Consider the following 19,163-nt stretch of genomic DNA (forward strand, 5'->3'; position numbering starts at 1 on the left):
ATACTTCCATTACTTCTTAACTAGCTTGGCTTGTTACCAATATAGGCCAACTGGATATAGCCAGACAAGGTTCAGAGCAAGCACCCAGTCAACCAAATCCCAAGTCTAATTTCTTCCTTCAAGATGCAGAAATGCTTACGCTCTCCCCATCAACCTTTCTGACATCAATTCTCTTCTCCCTTGCTCTTTGGAAGGTTAACAAGACCAACTTGGAAAGTGTGTATTTAGGATCTCTACCTTATAACATCCTAGAAATTGAGCTCTCAATATAGTGAGACTCATCCCGTATACTGAAGACAAGTCAGTACGGCATCATCCAAAACTATCTTAAAGGAGCACATTTAAGGAAACTAAGCCACATGACTTTGCATTATGATTTAATCTAATTGCACAGAAATCTTGAAATTACAGCGCATCCCAATTTCTAAGAGGAAAGTGATGCATGCCTCCATATTCATGTCTGCACTTACATTTGAATCATATTGTGAATGTTACAATGTGATGAATCAGTCTAAAATTATCATGCAATACCTCAAAGTATAAAATGGAAGCAATCTTTTTTAATAGCTTGTGTTAAGATTTCATGCTATCAATAAAGCCATTTTATAAAGATTTTTTTGGGTGGGGTTAGTGGGTGTTTTACAATGTACCAGGTTGCTGCTATAAAATGTTGGTCACTAATTTATCACACAAACTGTACTTACTTCAACTCCTAAAAAAAAAAAAGGAAAATTCAGTAAAATCTCCTTTGCCTCCAGACTATTCTATAATGCCTCATTTGTGTTTCTTGCAAGAATTTCATAACCAACTGCCTTCCATGGGATAATAATGGTTAACAGTGGGTTTAACTATTACACAATTACACTAATATTTTATTAATTCAAAAGCACTTTACAAGAAAATATAAGTATGGCTTCCAATAGGAATGTTATACCTGGACTTTGTACCAGCTCATAGATTTGAGTTTGCAAGGAAAAAGGCTTTCAAGTTAAACAACAATTTGTAACCAAAACTTTAATCCCAAGGATTCTCACAAAAACATATTACAAATGACAGCATGAAAAAATAATCTTGCACAGTAACTCAAAGTTCAGCTCTACAATGTACCCTTAAACTGGCAGGACACTGGTTATTTTTTGAAATCTCAATTTTTCCAATAAAGACTGTTATACAACAGCTATGTACACAAGATCGCAATTACAGAAGAGATTTATGACCTAAATGAAGGTAAACGTTCTTGAAACTTACCAGATTCTAAACCAATTAGACAGCCTCTGCCCAGGATAAGACTAGCTGGGTTTTTCAAAACCTCTAATCTATTTTAACATACAGCTTTTATCTTTACCTGCTGGCTTGCATCACAGCAGCTTTTACAAACTGCCTGTTAATCTAAAGCTGCAAACTAATATACCAGCTATCAGAAAGTACATCTTAGTTCAATTTTTGACAGTGTTGTTTAGCTGGCCAAGATTTAGGTCTATGTAAGACTAAAGTTCAAAACCAAATTCAATCTTGCTTAAGGGAACATTGTAAAGTAACAATTCTTGGTATCACATGCCTCGTACGATCCATTTCAAACCATAGAGAATTTTTGTGTGCCACTGTTCCAACAGACAAATTTGAACACCTAAAACATCTTTAAAAATGCACCAAGCTTATGAAGTCTCAAACAAAACTTGAATTTTCTGTACATACTCCTGGCAAATGGAAGTTATTTCCTGTACACTACTTCTCTTGCAAACTGGTCTTCTATTTTCTTTCATTTGACCTAGAACGGCTGGGGGGAGGAAAAAAAAAAAAAGAACAAAATTCACAATGTTTTATTTACAGCCTACTGACAATGACATAGCATCAAAGTTTTTAAGAGCACAAGCATATGACTCAGAAGCCAGACTTTACTATGAATGCCAACTAATTACAAGTCATCAAGCAGCAGCTCTTACCTCCGAGACCTAGAGAAAGAGCGGGACGGCTTGTGATTTCTCTCCCGAGACAGTGATCTTTCTCTTCTCCTGTCTCTAGAAAGGGACCTAAATGGAAGAACAGTAACGTCTTTCAGTTGGCATTACTACTTGACAAATATTTCCTAAGAAGTTTTTGAAAAACCTACACCTCAGCATTTACTCCTATAAACCTGAGTCACATTAGAAGCATCAGAAGCTCTCCTGAGAACATGGCCAAAATGGCTATTTACCTGCTGCGGCTGCGAGAGAAGCTTCTCCTTCTTGGAGATCTAAAAGCAGAAATAGGAAAATTAGGCTAATCATCAACTAGTACAGATGGCGTGAGGCATTTCCCAACTTCTCAATCTCACTGTTGGGCCCAGTGAATGTGCCGAAGAACTGGCACCCATCGTCAAAAAAAAAAAAAAAAAAAAAAAAAAAATTAGAAAAGAAAAAAAGGGGGGCACAGAAGGATTAAGGAACAAAAAGCTCAAGTGAGAAGCAGGTATTCCAACCAGGGATTCAGTTTAACAAAGAATGCTTCACAGCAGATCTGTCCAATGCAAAACTTCATGTCAAACTACCTTCACTACCCAAACACCACACCAAAATGTAGTCCCACAAGTAGTTCCAAAAACAGTACCATAAACCAGTATTTGGAACCCATGCAAACCTGTAAGTCCATGACAAGACTTAGGTACCAGGTGGATAGTGTAATCTTGTGAAAACGCGCTAGGTGTAAATAATGATGCCATTAAAGTGCTACATTAGAACTGCATTTGTGATTTTAACATTAAGAGTGTGTTTAAGCTTACCAAAATTACCTTAGCTTGGCCCACACTTCACCCCCAATATTGTAAAATTTTGAAAACTGTTAGTAAAACCATTTAAAGGTGATAGGATTCTTTTTTTTTTCTCTGCTAGAAAGAAAAGCTAAAATCTGTTAGAGCTATTAAAATTTTTAGTTTGGCATCTCACACATGCAAATAAGTTTCACTTGAGGGTCTGGTTACATTATGAGTTCCCTATCACCCTTAAAAGTTTTTTTCAAGCAATATATATGTACGTTACCATTCAATTATGCACAGCCAGCCTTTGATCCAGAAAAAAGAATTACTTTAAGCCGCTTACTCCTTATTTTAACCAGCAGTAAACTGTATAAGCAGGAAAAACTTACTAGTTTTGGGTTTCAACAAGCTAGAAATGGTGAGGTGAGGCTGCCGGACTGACGGCCAGGAAGAATTTGCTGAAAAGGTTTTGCCAGATGTTGCGTTGGATTTAGTTGGTTGGCGAAGGGGGTGTTGTGGATTTTTCCTGCTTTTTTGTTAGCCGAAGGCTGCTGCTGTAGTTGTTGTGAAGACATTTGGTAAATAAACAGCTGAGCTGATTGGCCAGGAATGTGTGGGCGGTCGAGGTGGCTGCTGCCGATTTGGTTAAGGTTGGAGAGAAGGCTGAGAGAATACAGCATGCTCGGGAACCAAAGGGCGGTGCAACCTGACGACTGGCCAGCCTGGGTCATGTGAAACGACACCAGCCAAGCTGAATGGGGCGCGCTGGTCACATGACGCTGAAAGGGCTAGTTGACTGGCTAATGCAGATTCAGAGGGTGGTGAGAAGAGACATGATGGTGACTCTGTAACGGGGTTCATTTTTATTAATAGATGGACCAAAAAGCACAAAAAAATGAAAAAAAAAAAAAAACAAGCCATCAGTACAACCATCTATTAGCTAACAAATACTCTTTATTAAGATGGGCAACAATGTGTTGTTTTTCAAAATAGCAAAAGGGGCAAGATTTTGAACTCCTATCTCCTAGGACTTCACTCACCTGTAAGAGGCAAATTGAGTCCTACAGAAACTACTTGGGAAGTTGGAGGAGATGTGGAGTTAACATCCAGACAATACTGTCTGGGTCCAAGAATGATGCAATTTTTCAATTATAAAAAAGCTGAATTCTTTCCTATTTGGGATTGAAGAACAGATGACTGGGATCACTGCCTCAGCCCCCTTTATTTGTCAGTGATTTAAGTCAGTTTCAGAATGATTTCTACTTTACCAGTTGTCACATTAAACAGCTGCCTTTTTGATAAATATTATTACAATTGTGCTAGTAGCAGAAAACAAATTTGTGAAGAGCTAAGGTTGAATGTAATGTTTGTCATCATGGAGTCAAGAAATGGAAAAAGGCCTAAGCTGAAGTATAAGGGAAGACTTGGAAAGATGCAACTAGAAGATGAACTAGAAGATAGATCCAAGATAGAAGTTACTACCAACATGAACAGTAACCTAAAGACAAAAGCCAACACTCGGCACAACTCTCATAGCCCAAATGCACCCAGCCAATGAACGTTCATAGAAACCTCCAATTCTTCACAGTTTAAAACCCAACAAACTTTAGGAGAAATACCTGCTCCTACTAGCTACTCCATTATGCCAATACCTCTAAACACACGCTCTCAAGTACCTGCGTCGAGGTGGAGGACTTCTCCTACGATAATCATCTCGAGGGCGACGACCCCAAGAGGGAGGCGGACCACGATTTCGACTTCTTTTTTCGCCATTCGACAGCTCCACTCTCACACGACAGCCACATAGCGTTCTAGTAAGGGGAAGATAAATGTAAAACTCCTTGAGTTGTATTTTGAAGTGGTTATTTTCCCAGTTCCATACTTAGGCAAATAGCACGTTTGAATGTCTATAGGAACCCTTCTACCATCAAAAAGCTTCAGTTCCTGTTCTTTTTTCCCAACACATAAAATGGCTGTACAAAGTGTTCCCACCTTAATTTCACACTAAATATACCACTAATTAGAACTTTCTTAGAGTTACAACTCACAAGGAAACCATCTCCTTTCAGGTCACTGGGCTCAACGCTGATTTATGAGTTGTGATTTCAGCGGGAAGATTCCTGACCTTTCCTTGTGCTCCACCAAGATTTCATCTTCCCCTGAGATCCCTGCGTTTACACTGCAATCGCTGTGCAAGCACCAAACAGTTTCTGTTTATTGGTCTCCTTTTTCCCTCCCTAATAAAAGGGCTCCAAGGCGAGACAGCCATTTTACATCACCCTCCTTCCTCCATGACCACAGCAATTGACACATAAACAATTATAGCTGAGAAAAGTTATTCTCTCTCCCTTACTTGCCCACAATCTCTAAGTTTAGCCACTTGCTCCACAACAGGAATTCTCACGCAGATTGTGAAGCCAAAGGTTTAACATTTTTGTCTCATGAATTCCAATGATTTTCCAATGTCAACAAGAGGAAGAGGGTTACTGTATTACTTAGCAGCCAGTTAATAAGATACTATAAATAAACACAGAGAAAAATAACCACTAATCCACAATTCCTGGGTGGAATACTACACATAGAAAGCATACAAAATCCTGGGTAACTACAATTTCATAAACATCTTAGACACAATTACCAATTCATGCGGACTCCTAGAAGTAAAATGATATTTGATCCCACAATTATTTCCAGACTCCAGGAAGCGACATATCAGAGATGCTAAATATCAAAAACTGGCAATCCATTACGACAAGGCTACATTAACCAAATTACCTTCCATCTAGCTCGCGGACAGCATCAGCTGCATCCCGGGGGTCTTCAAATTCAACAAAAGCAAAGCCAGGAGGGTTTCTTGCAACCCACACACTTCGGAGTGGTCCATAGTAGCCAAAGGCCCGTTCCAATTCAGTCTTGTTGCCATTGTTTCCAAGATTACCTACGTAAACCTTACAGTCCAATGGACAGGAATCACGATGCATTTCTGCAACACATGAGAGAATAAAAATATTAATTTATATCAAACCATTCGGAGTTGAAAAGAATTCCAACACAAGCAGAGCAGTACTCTTTCACAATCAGTCCTTATGTTCACTCACAAAACCCCAAGAAACTAGAGATTTAAAGCAGCAGGTGAAATACCTCTTACCAGCAGAGGAGAGCAAAGTACCTGGCCATGCATTATGAACCTTTTCAATTACTTACTTAAGTACACCAACCCAAAAATACTTAGAATACCTATCCAGGTTGCAAAAAAACAAATTAAGCTGACAATTAAGAAAGCCAGTAGGTAAGATTAAACCACCAGATGGGGGTAAAAAAAAGTGACTCTGTCAACCAAACCCAGATTTCAGAACCAAGGTACTACTCTGCACGGGCCTGTACTAGATCCAAGTCTCACACAGTGAGAAACTCCTCACGCAGCACCACCGAGTCTAAACGGAAATTTCTCCATTAACAGCCCAAAGATGTTACATCTAAAGTCCATCCACAGAAAACCAAATGAATAAGATGTAAGTACTCGGGAACAAAGCTCTAACAAACGCTCCAACATGTGGCAACTTGAGTTTCACACCAAGATCAGACACCCAAAAGCACAGGTTATCGGATTCCAAGCGCGATTCCGAGAAAGCAGCAAATCCAGAAGCGCCAGGCTTACCGAGAAGAAAAGGGAATGGCAATGCAAATCAACCCGAGTCCCCTTACGATGGGAAGAAAACGGTGTGGGATAAACCAACGCTGCAAGCCCTGGAGGAACTAAGAGCTTAAATGTCTCATGGCGTAGTAGGTCACAAGAAAAACTGCACTGAGTACGTATATCAACTTCACACTTTGCCATAAACGCCATCAACTTGTAGCCCAGGCTCAATCACACAAAAGCCAACCATTAGGCAATTCAGCGGGAAACGCTTTGCACACGCCACCTTCTCCTCACTCTGGGATTACCTCATTAAAAAAAAAAAAAATCCAGTCCAGACACATTCTACCTGCCCTGACCCCACCCTGTGTGCCCACGAGTTCGTTTGGAGAACAACCTGAATGGGTAAAAATGGCCTTAGAAAAAAAAAAAAAAGAAAAAACCAGCCGTGCCCTGGGCCCTAAATGCCTAAATGTTAATGGGGAAGCAGCACCAGCAGAAACGGAGTCCAACTTCGTTCATAAAGATTTTGTTTAAAGACGCTTAAATTCTGGCCGTGAAATATTGAATTAAAACCATAGATTCATCTAAGTGAAGACGGAAGCCCTTCCAGACTTGAACAGCGACAGCAGGAGGGGGAAAAAAAAAATCTCAAGAATGTTTGCAAGAAAATGAAGGACTAAGGGGAGGGGGTAAAAAAGGCGCCATAAAAATTCAAAGACCGCGGCCAGAACGACAGTTCCTTTAGCGACTCCCCGTTCCCGTCCCACCTCCCGGGTCACCCCCACACGCACACACCCCACACTCTCACCCTCGGACGTGCGCCACCACCACGACTCCGAGCCCAGGAAACACCCCCAGAAGCGCAGAGAGCCCCCCGCCACCGCCCCGTGCCGAACGTCACAAAATGGCGGCGGCGTCTTTTGTCTCGATCGGACTCCGCCACCACGGGGCCTGCATCCCTCTGTCCACCACCAGACGCCACGTCCGACTGCTCCCTGGCCGCCTCTCGTCGCTTACCGAAATCTTAGAAAGACGGAGGTCCAACTCCACACGTTCCGACAGAGCTGCTCCCTCCGCGGCGGCTCCGGCTCCGACACAAACCCACTCCACCCGGTGCCCACGAAATGGCGGCTCACCGCCGTCTCCTCGCCCACATTTATACGCCATTCTCGAGTCACATGATTGGACGGGCTCGCCCAATGAAAGGCGGCGGACGCCGTGACGTAGCACGCGCCCGGGCGTTCCGTCGGGTGGGTGGAGCCGCGGCCGGCGCGCGCGCCCGCGCCGCTACCTGTCCCGCCCACGCGTGTTTTTCCGTTGGAGATGAACGTCTTCGCTAGACCCCGCGCTCCCGTGGGGCGGGCTTTATCAGAGAACGCCGTCCGTCCCCATGACCTGGCTGGAACCGTTGGTTCCTAACGACACGAAGGGCTTGATGGGTTTATGAATGACTTGTCACCCTGGTCAGCGGTGAGGCTGGACCGTTTGCGGCTGGCCGGTGTTTCCAAGGTGACCTCGGCTGCCACCGGCCTTCAGGGCCGTCCAGGTCCCCACACTGAGGGAAGCAGCTGGGCGGTTTGCCCAACCCCAGCAGGTTTCCCGCCTCACACCCACGCTGGGGAGGCTGGGCACAGCCTGCAAATGAATGAAAACGATTACCTTGAGCAAATCACGGGAAAAGGGGATGTCGGAAGAAGAAGGTGGCGTTTGCCTGTGGGGTCCCCGAAGCAGAAGCCAGGTAGGGCGGCTCAGGCCTTGCTCCGCCCGACGCAGGCTGTGTAGACTTGGTAGGAAGACGTAGCCACAGACGCCATAGCTAACTAACTGTTGGAGGAGAAATAATGCGATTGCGTCGGGAAAAATCCACCAAGATCTCCCTTTCCTGAACAATTCGACTGGGGAGTGTGTTCTCGCCCCCAAACTTAACCACCTGCCCCCTTCCAGTCTTATTGCTTAGATTATGTGGTCGGTTCGTACAACGAAAAAGAATAACTTTCAGTTTTCTTAATTCCTCTCTAAGCTCAAATACAAGCCAATTATTTACCTATTTTTTTCTCTCTGTGTTAACTGTGCTTAAAAGTGGTTTTAATTAGGGCGAAGCAGTGCACAGATTGAATGCCCGTGAACCTTAATTTCCTCACCTGAGAAATGGAAACCATAGTTACTGAACCCTAGCCAGTGCTGACTTTCCTTGGCTTATTCCCCAGGTGAGCTCAAAAGGGACTTTTTTTTTTGTTTTAATCTCCTTTAGGTTGTTTTTCCTTTTGTAGCTCATTTATTCTTTTTTTTTTTAAAGATTTATTTTATTACAAAGTCAGATATACAGAGAGGAGAGACAGAGAGGAAGATCTTCCGTCCGATGATTCACTCCCCAAGTGAGCCGCAACGGTCGGTGCTGTGCCAATCCAAAGTCGGGAACCAGGAACCTCTTCCAGGTCTCCCACGCGGGTGCAGGATCCCAAAGCTTCGGGCCGTCCTCGTCTGCTTTCCCAGGCCACAAGCAGGGAGCTGGATGGCAAGTGGAGCTGCTGGGATTAGAACCGGCACCCATATGGGATCCCCGTGGCGCGTTCAAGGCGAGAACTTCAGCCGCTAGGCCACGCCGCCTGGCCCAGCTCATTTATTCTTTATGATTATTTTCATTTTTATTTGAAAGGCAGTTAGAATCTTAAGTGAGTTTACCGCTCCTTCCCCCTCCTCGCACCCCCCAAATGCTTACAACAGCCGGGGCTGGACCAGGGTGAAGCTGGGAGCCAGAAAGTACACAGGCCTCCCTTGCCAGGAGTCATTATTGCCTCTACAGTTTCTCTCTAAGCCACCACTCTTGTTCTGTAAAGTCACACCTTAGAGAGGCCCAGAGGAACCAAGACCAGAACTGGAGCCAGGCGCTCTGCTATGCCGAGGCAACCCCTCATTTATACTGTCTGTATGTTGATACCCTCCCCTCCCCCGAGTATGCTTTCCTGCTCTTTATAATTTTTTTTTTTTTTGCCTTCCTAGGAAACAAAGGCTCTTGAGGCAATGAACTTCATCATAAAGAGAGTTGGCATTGCAGCTTCACAGGCCAAGCTGCTGCCGCTGCCTGTGATGCTGTTTTGAGTCCTGGTTCAAATTCTGTCTGCTCTACTTTTGATCCAACTGCCTGCTAAGCTCTTAAGAAAGCAACAGAAAGATGGCTCAAGTCTTTCAGCTGCTGCCACTCATGTAGGAGACCCAGATTTTGGCCTGTCCAAGCCCCTGGCACTGAGCATTTTGGGGAGTGAACCAAGAAATGGAAGATCCCTTTCTCTACTTTGCTGTGTAACTCAGCCTTTCAAATACATAAACAATTCTTTAAAAATAAATCAGGGACCAGTGCGGTAGCCTGGTGGCTAAAGTCCTCATCTTGCATGTACCATGATTCTAAATGGGCGCCAGTTCTAATCCCAGCAGCCCCGCTTCCCATTCAGCTCCCTACTTGCAGCCTGGAAGCAGTCAAGGATGGCCCAAAGAATTGGGAACCTACACTCCCTTGTGGGAGACCTGGAAGAAGCTCCTGGCGGCTGGCTTCGGATTGGCGCAGCTCCAGCCTTTGTGGCCGCTTGGAGAGTTAACCATTGGATGGAAGATCTTCCTCTTTGTCTCTCCTTCTCTTTGTATATCTGCCTTCCCAATAGAAATAAATAAATTAAAAAAAAAATTACAGAGCAAAAGAAGGAGAGAACAAGAAAGAGCTTCCATTTGCTGGTTTAGTTCCCAAATAGTCGCAACAACAGACTGTGCCAGGCAAAAGCCAAGGAACCTGGAGATCATTCTAACACTCCAAGATGAATATAGGAACCCAAATACTTGGGCCATCTTTCTCTGCTCTTCCAGGTGCGTTAGGGGCACTGGATCAAAAGTGGGGCAGCAAGGACGTAATTGCTACCCATATGGTCTGCTGGGGTTGCAGGCAGTAGCTTAACCCTGTATAAGCCACACCACCACTGACATCAACATTTAGTTCTTGTGGTTTTTTTTTTTTAAGATTTATTTATTTTTATCACAAAGTCAGATATACAGAGAGGAAGAGAGAGGAAGAGCTTCCGTCTGATGTTTCACTCCCCAAATGACCTCAACGGCTGGTACTGCGCCAATCTGAAACCAGGAGCCCAGATCCTCTTCCAGGTCTCCCATGCGGGTGCAGGGTCCCAAGGCTTTGGGCCCTCCTCAACTGCTTTCCCAGGCCACAAGCAGGGAGCTGGATGGGAAGCAGGGCTTCCAGGATTAGAACCAGCGTCCACATGGGATCCCGGTGTGTTCAAGGTGAGGACTTTAGCCACTAGGCCACTGGCGCCAAGCCCTTGTTTCTTTTTTTAATAAGAATATTTTGAGCCCGGCGATGTAGCTTAGATTATGTGGCCTGGGAAAGCAGTAGAGGACGGCCCAAAGCTTTGGGACCCTGCACCCGCGTGGGAGACCTGGAAGAGGTTCTAGGTTCCTGGCTTCGAATTGGCACAGCACTTGCCGCTGCGCTCACTTGGGGAGTGAATCATCGGACAGAAAATCTTCCTCTCTGTCTCTCCTCCTCTCTGTATATCTGACTTTGTAATAAAAATAAATCTTAAAAAAATATTTTTTTAAATTTGGGCCCGGTGGCGTGGCCTAGTGGCTGAAGTCCTCACCTTGAATGCACCGGGATCCCATATGGACACCGGTTCTAATCCTGACAGCTCCATGTCCCATCCAGTTCCCTGCTTGTGGCCTGGCAAAGCAATAGAGGTCGGCCCAGAGCCTTGGGTTCCTGCACCCACTTGGGAGACCCAGAAGAGGTTCCTGGATCCTGGTTTCAGATTGGCATAGCACGGGCTGTTGGGGTCACTTGGGGAGTGAATCATCGGACGGAGGGTCTTCCTCTCTGTCTCTTCTCCTCTCTGTATATCTTACTTTCCAATAAAAATAAAATAAATCTTTAAAAAATTTTTTTTTATTTTCTTTTTGATATTATTTACATAATTGAAAGGGATACACGCCCAAGTGGGCCTCTGATTGGAGTAAGGAGGATCAAATATGGAGGAAGGTGGGTGGGACAAGATTATCAGTGTTTTTTTTGTCTACTGTGTTTGCAGGGAGGGAGGGGATTCCTCCTTGCTGTCAAATTACATCATCGTCTAGGGATGGGTAACAGTCATTTGAAGACACTTTGAGACCCTGATGTGGGAAAGAATGTTCCCAGAGTGTTATCTGAATGTTTTATAAAAAGATTTTTATTTATTTATTTTTATTGGAAAATCAGATATACAGAGAGTAAGAGAGACAGGAAAATCTTGCATCCGCTGATTCACTCCCCAAGTGGCCTCAACAGCCGTAGCTGAGCCTATCTGAAGCCAGGAGCTTCTTCCAGGTCTCCCACATGGGTGCAGGGTTCCAAGGCCTTAGTTAGTCCTCTACTGCTTTCCCAGGGAGCTGGATGTGATTTATATATTTTTATTGGAAAGGCAGATATACAGAGAGGAGGAGAGACAGAGAGGAAGATCTTTCATCCATTGATTCACTCCCCAAATGGCCACAATGGCCGGGGCTGAGTTGATCCAAAGCTAGGAGCCAGCATCTTCCTCCGGGTCTCCCAAGCGGGTGCAGAGTCTAATAAAAGTTTTGTTTCATCTTTGACTGATTTCCCAGGCCACAAGCAGGGGGCTGGATGGGAAGTGGGGCTGCCAGGATTGGGATTAGAACCAGCACCCATATTGGATCCCAGCACATGCAAGGCAAGGACTTTTAAGCACTAGGCTATAGGGCCAGGCCCTGAAAATTACTTTTTTTTAAAGATTTTATTCATTTTATTACAGCCAGATATACACAGAGGAGGAGAGACAGAGAGGAAGATCTTCCGTCTGATGATTCACTCCCCAAGTGAGCCGCAACGGGCCGGTGCACGCCAATCCGATGCCAGGAACCAGGAACCTCTTCCAGGTCTCCCACATGGGTGCAGGGTCCCAATGCATTGGGCCGTCCTCAACTGCTTTCCCAGGCCACAAGCAGGGAGCTGGATGGGAAATGGAGCAGCCGGGATTAGAACCAGAGCCCATATGGGATCCTGGGGCATTCGAGGCGAGGACTTTAGCCGCTAGGCCATGCCACCGGGCCCTGAAAATTATTTTTAATAAAGTTTTTTTTTTTTTTTAAAGATTTTATTCATTTTATTACAGCCAGATATACACAGAGGAGGAGAGACAGAGAGGAAGATCTTCCGTCCGATGATTCACTCCCCAAGTGAGCCGCAACGGGCCGACGCGCGCCGATCCGATGCCGGGAACCTGGAACCTCTTCCGGGTCTCCCACGCGGGTGCAGTGTCCCAACGCATTGGGCCGTCCTCGACTGCTTTCCCAGGCCACAAGCAGGGAGCTGGATGGGAAGTGGAGCTGCCGGGATTAGAACCGGCGCCCATATGGGATCCCGGGGCTTTCAAGGCGAGGACTTTAGCCGCTAGGCCATGGTGCCGGGCCCAAGTTTTTTTTTTTTTTAAGGCTGATTTACAGAGGAGAGAACTTCCATCTACTTATTCACTACCCAACTGGCCAAAATAGCCAAAGCTTAGCTGAAGTGAAGCCAGGTGCCAGGAACTTCTGGCTCTTCCACAATCAGTGCAGGGACCCAAGGACTTAGGCCATTCCCTACCGCTTTCCCAGGCGGTTACCCACTTCCCAAGCCTCCGCTGCTTTTCTGGGCTAGTTCGGAAATGAAGCAATAGGGACTAGAATTGATGCTCATATGGGATGTTGGTGCTGCAAGGTGAAGGATCATTGAGCCACTGTACCAGTTGTAATTGAAGATTTTTATTTATTTTTATGTTTGAGTCGTAAAATGCCATTGCAGCACTTGAAACAACTGGGAACTAGGCTTTAGGAAATTTAAGTGACTTGTCCAGAGTCATAGATTATAAGGAATAAGGACTGGATTTAAATCTCAGGTGGCATGGTACTTAGGTGTGGAGGGAGGCCTCAGGGTATTTGTCGAAATCCTTTCCTTTAAAGGGGGGCGTTTCCCAGAGATGCAAATCACCTACCTAGGAAATTCCTTTGGACCATAGGAAGCTCGACGCAGCAGAGGAAATACTGCACTGACAAGTATGCTTTTTGGATTAGAGGCCATACTGTAATGGGCAGCTGCTTGCTGTCCTGCCCATTGCCTAAGCATTACTGTAAGGAGACTGCCTCTGCAGCTGTACCTCTCAGGCAGCAGCCCTGACCTGGCTTCCTTGCCCTCTGTTTATTATGGTATGTCCAGTGCATCAAAGCTTTGCTCACTCCATCTGTTCTGATAAACATTTTCACCATCTGCCACCCCAAGTTCAGTTGGAAATATGGACACGCTGCTGGGTTTGCACCTCTGACCCAGCTTCCGGCTATCCTGCACCGCAGGGGAGATAGTGTTAATTGCTCAAGTGCTTGGGTCTTTGGGTCCCTGCCTCTGAATTAGGCCTGGTGCAAGACTGGGACTCCGTTTGAAGAATGAAACCCCCAGATGAAAATTCTCTTTCCAGTTAATCTGTTAGTCTCTTTTCATTTCAAATAAAGTAAAAATAAATAATGCTTTAAAAAACACACACACAAAAGAAAAAACCCAAGTGTACCCCTGGAGTCTCGTGACGCCTCAGGGAGCAGCCTCTGGGAGTGTGCTGCTTTTCTTATTTACTGTCCCCTCCCTCTTCTCGGGAGCGTGAGGGAACCGCGAGTCGCGGGAACGCAGGGCGTTGCCGGCTCGGTTCTGCCCCCAGAGGCCGCTCAGTTCCGGACTCTTTTCCCTTCTGGGATGGTTTGGGCTCCACTCTCTTTCCTCTCGGCGGCGCCGGAGCTTCCAGGCTGGCCTGTCGCATTACCTTATTTGGTGCTCGGCCCCACAGAGGAAGTAAGGAACTGGGCTTTGAGCGGCCCTGCCTCTGCCCCGAACCACTTTTACAGGGAAGTCTGGCCTGAGGAGCGACAGCGTGAAAGCCGCTGAAGAGGGCGGAGTAGGGGAGCCTGGTAAAGCCGTCCGAAAGGCAACTTTTTTTTTTTTTTTTTTAAATCTATGTAGAAGGCAGACTGTGAGAGACAAGCTCCACCTGCTGGTTCACTTCCCCAAATGGCCAAAATGGCAGGAGCTGGGGCTGGTGCGTTCTGAAACTAGAAGCCTGGAATTCCATTTTGATCTTCCATGGGGGTGGCAGGGACCCAAGCACTTGGAACATTTTCTGCTTCTCTTCTAGGTACATTAATTAATAGGGAGCTGCTTGGGGAGTGAACCAGCAGAGGGGAGATCTTCCTCTCTGTCTCTCCTCTCTCTGTATATCTGCCTTTCCAATAAAAATGAGTAAGTCTTTAAAAAAAATTATTAGGGGGCTGGATTGGAAGAGGAGCAGCTGGGACTCAAACTGGCACTTTTATAGGATGCCCGCTTGCAGTTGGCAGCTTAACTTGTTGTGCCACAGTACTGGCCACAGCATTTGTAAGTTTTCAAAGCTCTTTTTTTTAAAAATTATTTATTATTTAACTTCAGTAATTACATTGTATTATGTGACACAGTTACATAGATACTTGGGTTCTCCCCACCCCTCCCCAAACCCTCCCACCATGGTGGATTCCTCCACCTTGTTGCATAACCACAGCTCAAGTTCAGTTGAGATTTCCCCATTGCAAGCGTATACCAAACATAGAGTCCAGCATCTTATTGTCCCGTCAAGTTCAACGGCTTCCTAGGTATACCCTCTCTGGTCTGATGACAGAGCCAGCAGAGTATCATCCCAGTCAATTGAAAGCTCCAACATACCATCAGCAAAAATTTACATCATTATGGAATTAATTGACATAGTAATGAGTAACCAATATGTTAAAAGTAAATGCGGGTTCCCAGCCACCTTCTGTGACCACCTCACCTATACTTCAATTTTAGTTTATACACAACATATAACATTCAAAACATAACATGTTATACATAAGATCATATCATCTTAAATTAAGGCAAACATGTGGTATTTAACCTTTTGGGATTGGCTCATTTCCCTTAGCATTATGGTTTCCAGTTTGGCCCATTTGGCCACAAAGAACTGCATTTTGTTTTTTTTAATAGCTGAGTAGTATTCCATGGAGTAGATGAACCATAGCTTTCTTATCCAATCCTCTGTTGATGGGCATTTTGGTTGTTTCCATGTTTTTGCAATTACTGATTGTGCTGCTATGAACATAGGAGTGCATGTTGGTTTCTCATAGAACAAGTGTTCTGGATATATTCCTAGGAGTGCTATTGCTGGATCATACGGTATGTTGAATTTGAGTTGTTTGAATATTCTCCATACTGATTTCCATAGAGGCTGTACCAGCCTGCAGCCCCACCAGCAGTGGAGTAGGGTTCCCTTTTCCCCGCAACCTCGCCAACAAGTGTCGTTGGTGCTTTTATTCATGTGGGCCAGTCTTACTGGCGTTAGGTGGTACCTCATTGATGTTTTAATTTGGATTTCCCTTATTGCCAGGGAACTTGAGCATTTTTTCATATGTTTATTTGCCATTTGGGTTTGTTCCTTTGTGAAGTGTCTGCCCATTTCCCGTGCCCATTTCTTGAGTGGGTTGCTTGTTTTGACATTTTGGTTGTTTTGTAGCTCTTTGTATATTCTGGATATTAGCCCTCTATCACCTATGTCGTGTGCGAAGATCTTCTCCCATTCTGTGGGTTGCCTTTTTACTTTGTTGATTGTTTCTCTAGCTGTACAGAAGCTTCTTAGTTTGATGAGGTCCCAATTGTTTATTTTGGTCTTGATTTCTACTGCATCTGGAGTCTTTTTTAGGAAGTGAGGGCCTACCCCTAAGTGTTCCAGTGTGTTTCCAACATTTTCTTCCAAAAGTTTGAAGGTTTCTGGATGTAGGTTTAGATCTGTTATCCATTTAGGTCTGATCTTAGTGTATGGTGAGAGATGTGGATCTATTTTTTTGTTTCTGCAGGCTATCAACCAGTTGTCCCAACAGCATTTATTGAACAGACCTTCCCATTTGCCTGGGTTGTCGTTTGTCTTTTTGTCAAAGATTATTTGGCTGTATCTGTGTGGGTTTCCTTCTGGCGTTTCTATTCTGCTCCATTGATCTTCCTCTCTATCTTTGTGCCAGTACCACGCTGTTTTGATAACCACTGCCCTATAGTATGTCCAGAGGTCCGGAACTGTGATTCCCCCTGCTAACTTCCTGTTCTTCAGGATAGTTCTAGCTATCCGTGGTTTTTTGTGCTTCCAGATGAACCTTTGGATCATTGTTTCCAGTTCCATGAAGAATGTTTTGGGCAATTTGATTGGGATTGCGTTGAATGTATATATTGCTTTTGGCAGTATAGACATTTTAATGATATTGATTTTACCTATCCAGGAGCATGGGATGTTACTCCATCTTTTGAGGTCTTGTTCAATTTCTTTTTTAAGCAGTTTGTAGTTTTCTTCAAATAAGTCTTCTACATTTTTGGTTAGATTTATTCCCAGATATTTCATACTTTTCTCTGTTATTTTGAATGGTATCTTGCTGGTTAAGTCTTTTTCCATCTTGGGGCTGTTCGCATACACTATGGCTGTTGATTTTTGTTCATTAATTTTGTACCCTGCCACTCTACCAAACTCCCGTACAAGTTCTAGCAGTCTCTGTATTGAGTCTCTTGGCTCTTCTACATAAAGAATCATATCATCTGCGTATAGTGAGAGCTTGACTTCTTCGTTTCCCATTTTTTTTTTTTTTAAGATTTATCAGCTATACAGAGAGGAGGAGAGACAAAGATCTTCTGTCTGTTGATTTGTTATGGGGTGCAGCCTGTGATAGCCAGCACCCATTGACAAGTGGACAAATGAAATTTGGCTGTGTCCCCCAACCTCTGTCCTGAAGGTGGGTCCTACAGCAATGGAATAGTAACTGCATCCTCAACCACTTCCCCCACGTCCTAAATGAGCCAGGATATTGGAAGTCCAATTAGTCTAGGTATTTTTAGCTACCAGCCCTGTTCCTGTTCCTGTCCTTCCTAACGAGCACTAATCAACTCCTTAGCCCACAACACTTAAGTATTCGCTGCTGCCCACCTGTGACTCACCTATCACCTGAGAGGGGACGGTATTGTGTTGTGTGTAACCACTCCCCTCACAAGCCCCTTTAAAAGGCCTGTGAAGCAGGGGCTCTTTTCTTTCTGGCCAGGTGCTTCCATTACACTAGCACCTCGACTCTTGGCTGACCCAGGACAGGTAATCCCCTGAGCTTGGTCCCTGTGTGCTGCTTAGAAGAGGCAATGGTTATAGTGATGTTGTTTCTGGTTTGTGTACTATCTGGAGTTCCAGGAAGAGTGAAGCCAAGCAGTAGTAGAATGTGGGCAGAGAAGCCAGGGAAAGGTGAATGTCTGCAGCGTTGTAAGTGTGTCCAGGTTATTTGTTGCATGTCTCTTAGGATAACTTATATTGTTGGGGAAGCTGGGACATAGGTTTTCAGCTTAATGGATGGACTTAAGGATAATGACCATTATAATTGGGTGGATTGCTGTATGGACTTGTAAGTTGCTATGGTGCTCTGTTGACTTCAAGCTTGATTAATAAAGACTCCTTTATAAACCTTAGACATGTCTGGTGTGATCTCGCTCGCACCCTGCAACAGATTCACTATCCAAGCAACCGCAATGGCCGGATCTGCACCAATCTGAAGCCAGGAGCCTGGAACCTCCTTTGGATCTCCCATGCAGGGGCAGTATCCCAAGGCTTTGGGCCATCCTCATCTGCTTTCCCAGGCCACAGGCAGGGAGCTGGACGGGAAGCAGGGCTTCTGGGATTAGAACCAACGCCCATATGGGATCATGGTACGTGCAAGGTGAGGACTTCAGTTCTTAGACCACCGTGCCAGGCCCCGTTTGTAAGTTTTGAAAGCTGTTGCAGAGTATCTCTCAACCTGTCTCTGTCTCTCTCTCTCTCACACACACATACACACACTTAATCATTGAAACTCTCTGATGTAGACTTTCTTATGATCTCAGTTTGGTGGCTGAAAAAGCTGAGACACAAAACATGAGATCACTTGTCCAATGTTAACATTCAAAATGACCAAGAAAGGCATGTGGTCAGGACACCCGGCACAGGCCTGTGCTGCCCTGAGGCCCAGCAGCTGTCCTGAGTTATCATGGCGTTTCAGCCTGTGGGTTCCTGGCCTCTGGCATCTCTGTCCCTCTTTCCCCCAGTTCACTGCATGTCCACCTCTGGCTCTTTCTCAACACCCTTCAGTTTTTTTCCTACACTGCCTGCCAATGCAGTGGGGGGGTCTCCTCTCACCACCCTGGATGCCTCCCCTCACCTGCTTTCAATATCTCAGTGCTTGGCTTTCTCTGTGGCTGAGAACTTGCCTCTGTGCCTGAGTTGTGCAGCCAACTGTCCTCAGACTGCTTCAGATGCCACCTGTACCATTGTTCCCCACTGTTCCCCTCATCTGGATCTCATTGCCTCCAGGCTACTCTGCATTTACCGGGAACTTGCTGGTAACTATACTTGAGCCTTATCGACGTCACAGTCATCGAATTTTCCTTCCTGTGAAACAAGCTGCATTCCTTTGGTATTCCGGCCCTCTGTCTATAATACCCAAGCCAGGATTTTTCAAAAATTTGTCTTCAGCAGGAAGCAATACCTGTGATGACATAGTACAGCGTCAAAGAGGGTGTGACCCAAAGGAAGGCAGAGGCTGGTTGTTAGCTTTTTTGTCACAAACCTGAGACACCAGACACAATAAGCAAGCCGCACAAGAGGTCTTAATTTCCACCAGGGAAGTAGCATGGAGCAGGGAGAAAGTGATGACAGAGAG

At 45.0% G+C, this 19,163-nt stretch overlaps 1 protein-coding gene across 1 annotated transcript; it reads right to left on the bottom strand.

Annotated features, from left to right (window-relative positions):
- Nucleotides 1-994: 994 nt before the first annotated feature.
- Nucleotides 995-7,541, bottom strand: SRSF3 (serine and arginine rich splicing factor 3). Its single transcript, XM_004590324.3, has 6 exons — nucleotides 7,389-7,541; nucleotides 5,507-5,714; nucleotides 4,408-4,542; nucleotides 2,195-2,233; nucleotides 1,944-2,030; nucleotides 995-1,777 (listed from the first exon to the last, which is right to left on the bottom strand). The coding sequence occupies exons 2-6, from the start codon at nucleotides 5,710-5,712 to the stop codon at nucleotides 1,750-1,752; spliced, it is 495 nt and encodes a 164-aa protein (XP_004590381.1). The 5' UTR covers nucleotides 5,713-5,714; nucleotides 7,389-7,541; the 3' UTR covers nucleotides 995-1,749.
- Between the last annotated feature and the right edge of the window lie 11,622 nt (nucleotides 7,542-19,163).

This window comes from Ochotona princeps, chromosome 1 (assembly GCF_030435755.1).
Source record: "Ochotona princeps isolate mOchPri1 chromosome 1, mOchPri1.hap1, whole genome shotgun sequence".
NCBI lineage: Eukaryota > Metazoa > Chordata > Mammalia > Lagomorpha > Ochotonidae > Ochotona > Ochotona princeps.

Bases quoted from the DNA above. Each gene is read 5' to 3' on its own strand.
- SRSF3 (XM_004590324.3), bottom strand. From the start codon at position 5,712: ATGCATCGTGATTCCTGTCCATTGGACTGTAAGGTTTACGTAGGTAAT. The intron at 4,543-5,506 runs GTAATTTGGTTA...TCCCCTTACTAG, and splicing joins GTCCGCGAGCTAGATGGAAG to AACGCTATGTGGCTGTCGTG. The intron at 1,778-1,943 runs GTAAGAGCTGCT...TCCTCCCCCCAG, and splicing joins TCTTTCTCTAGGTCTCGGAG to CCGTTCTAGGTCAAATGAAA.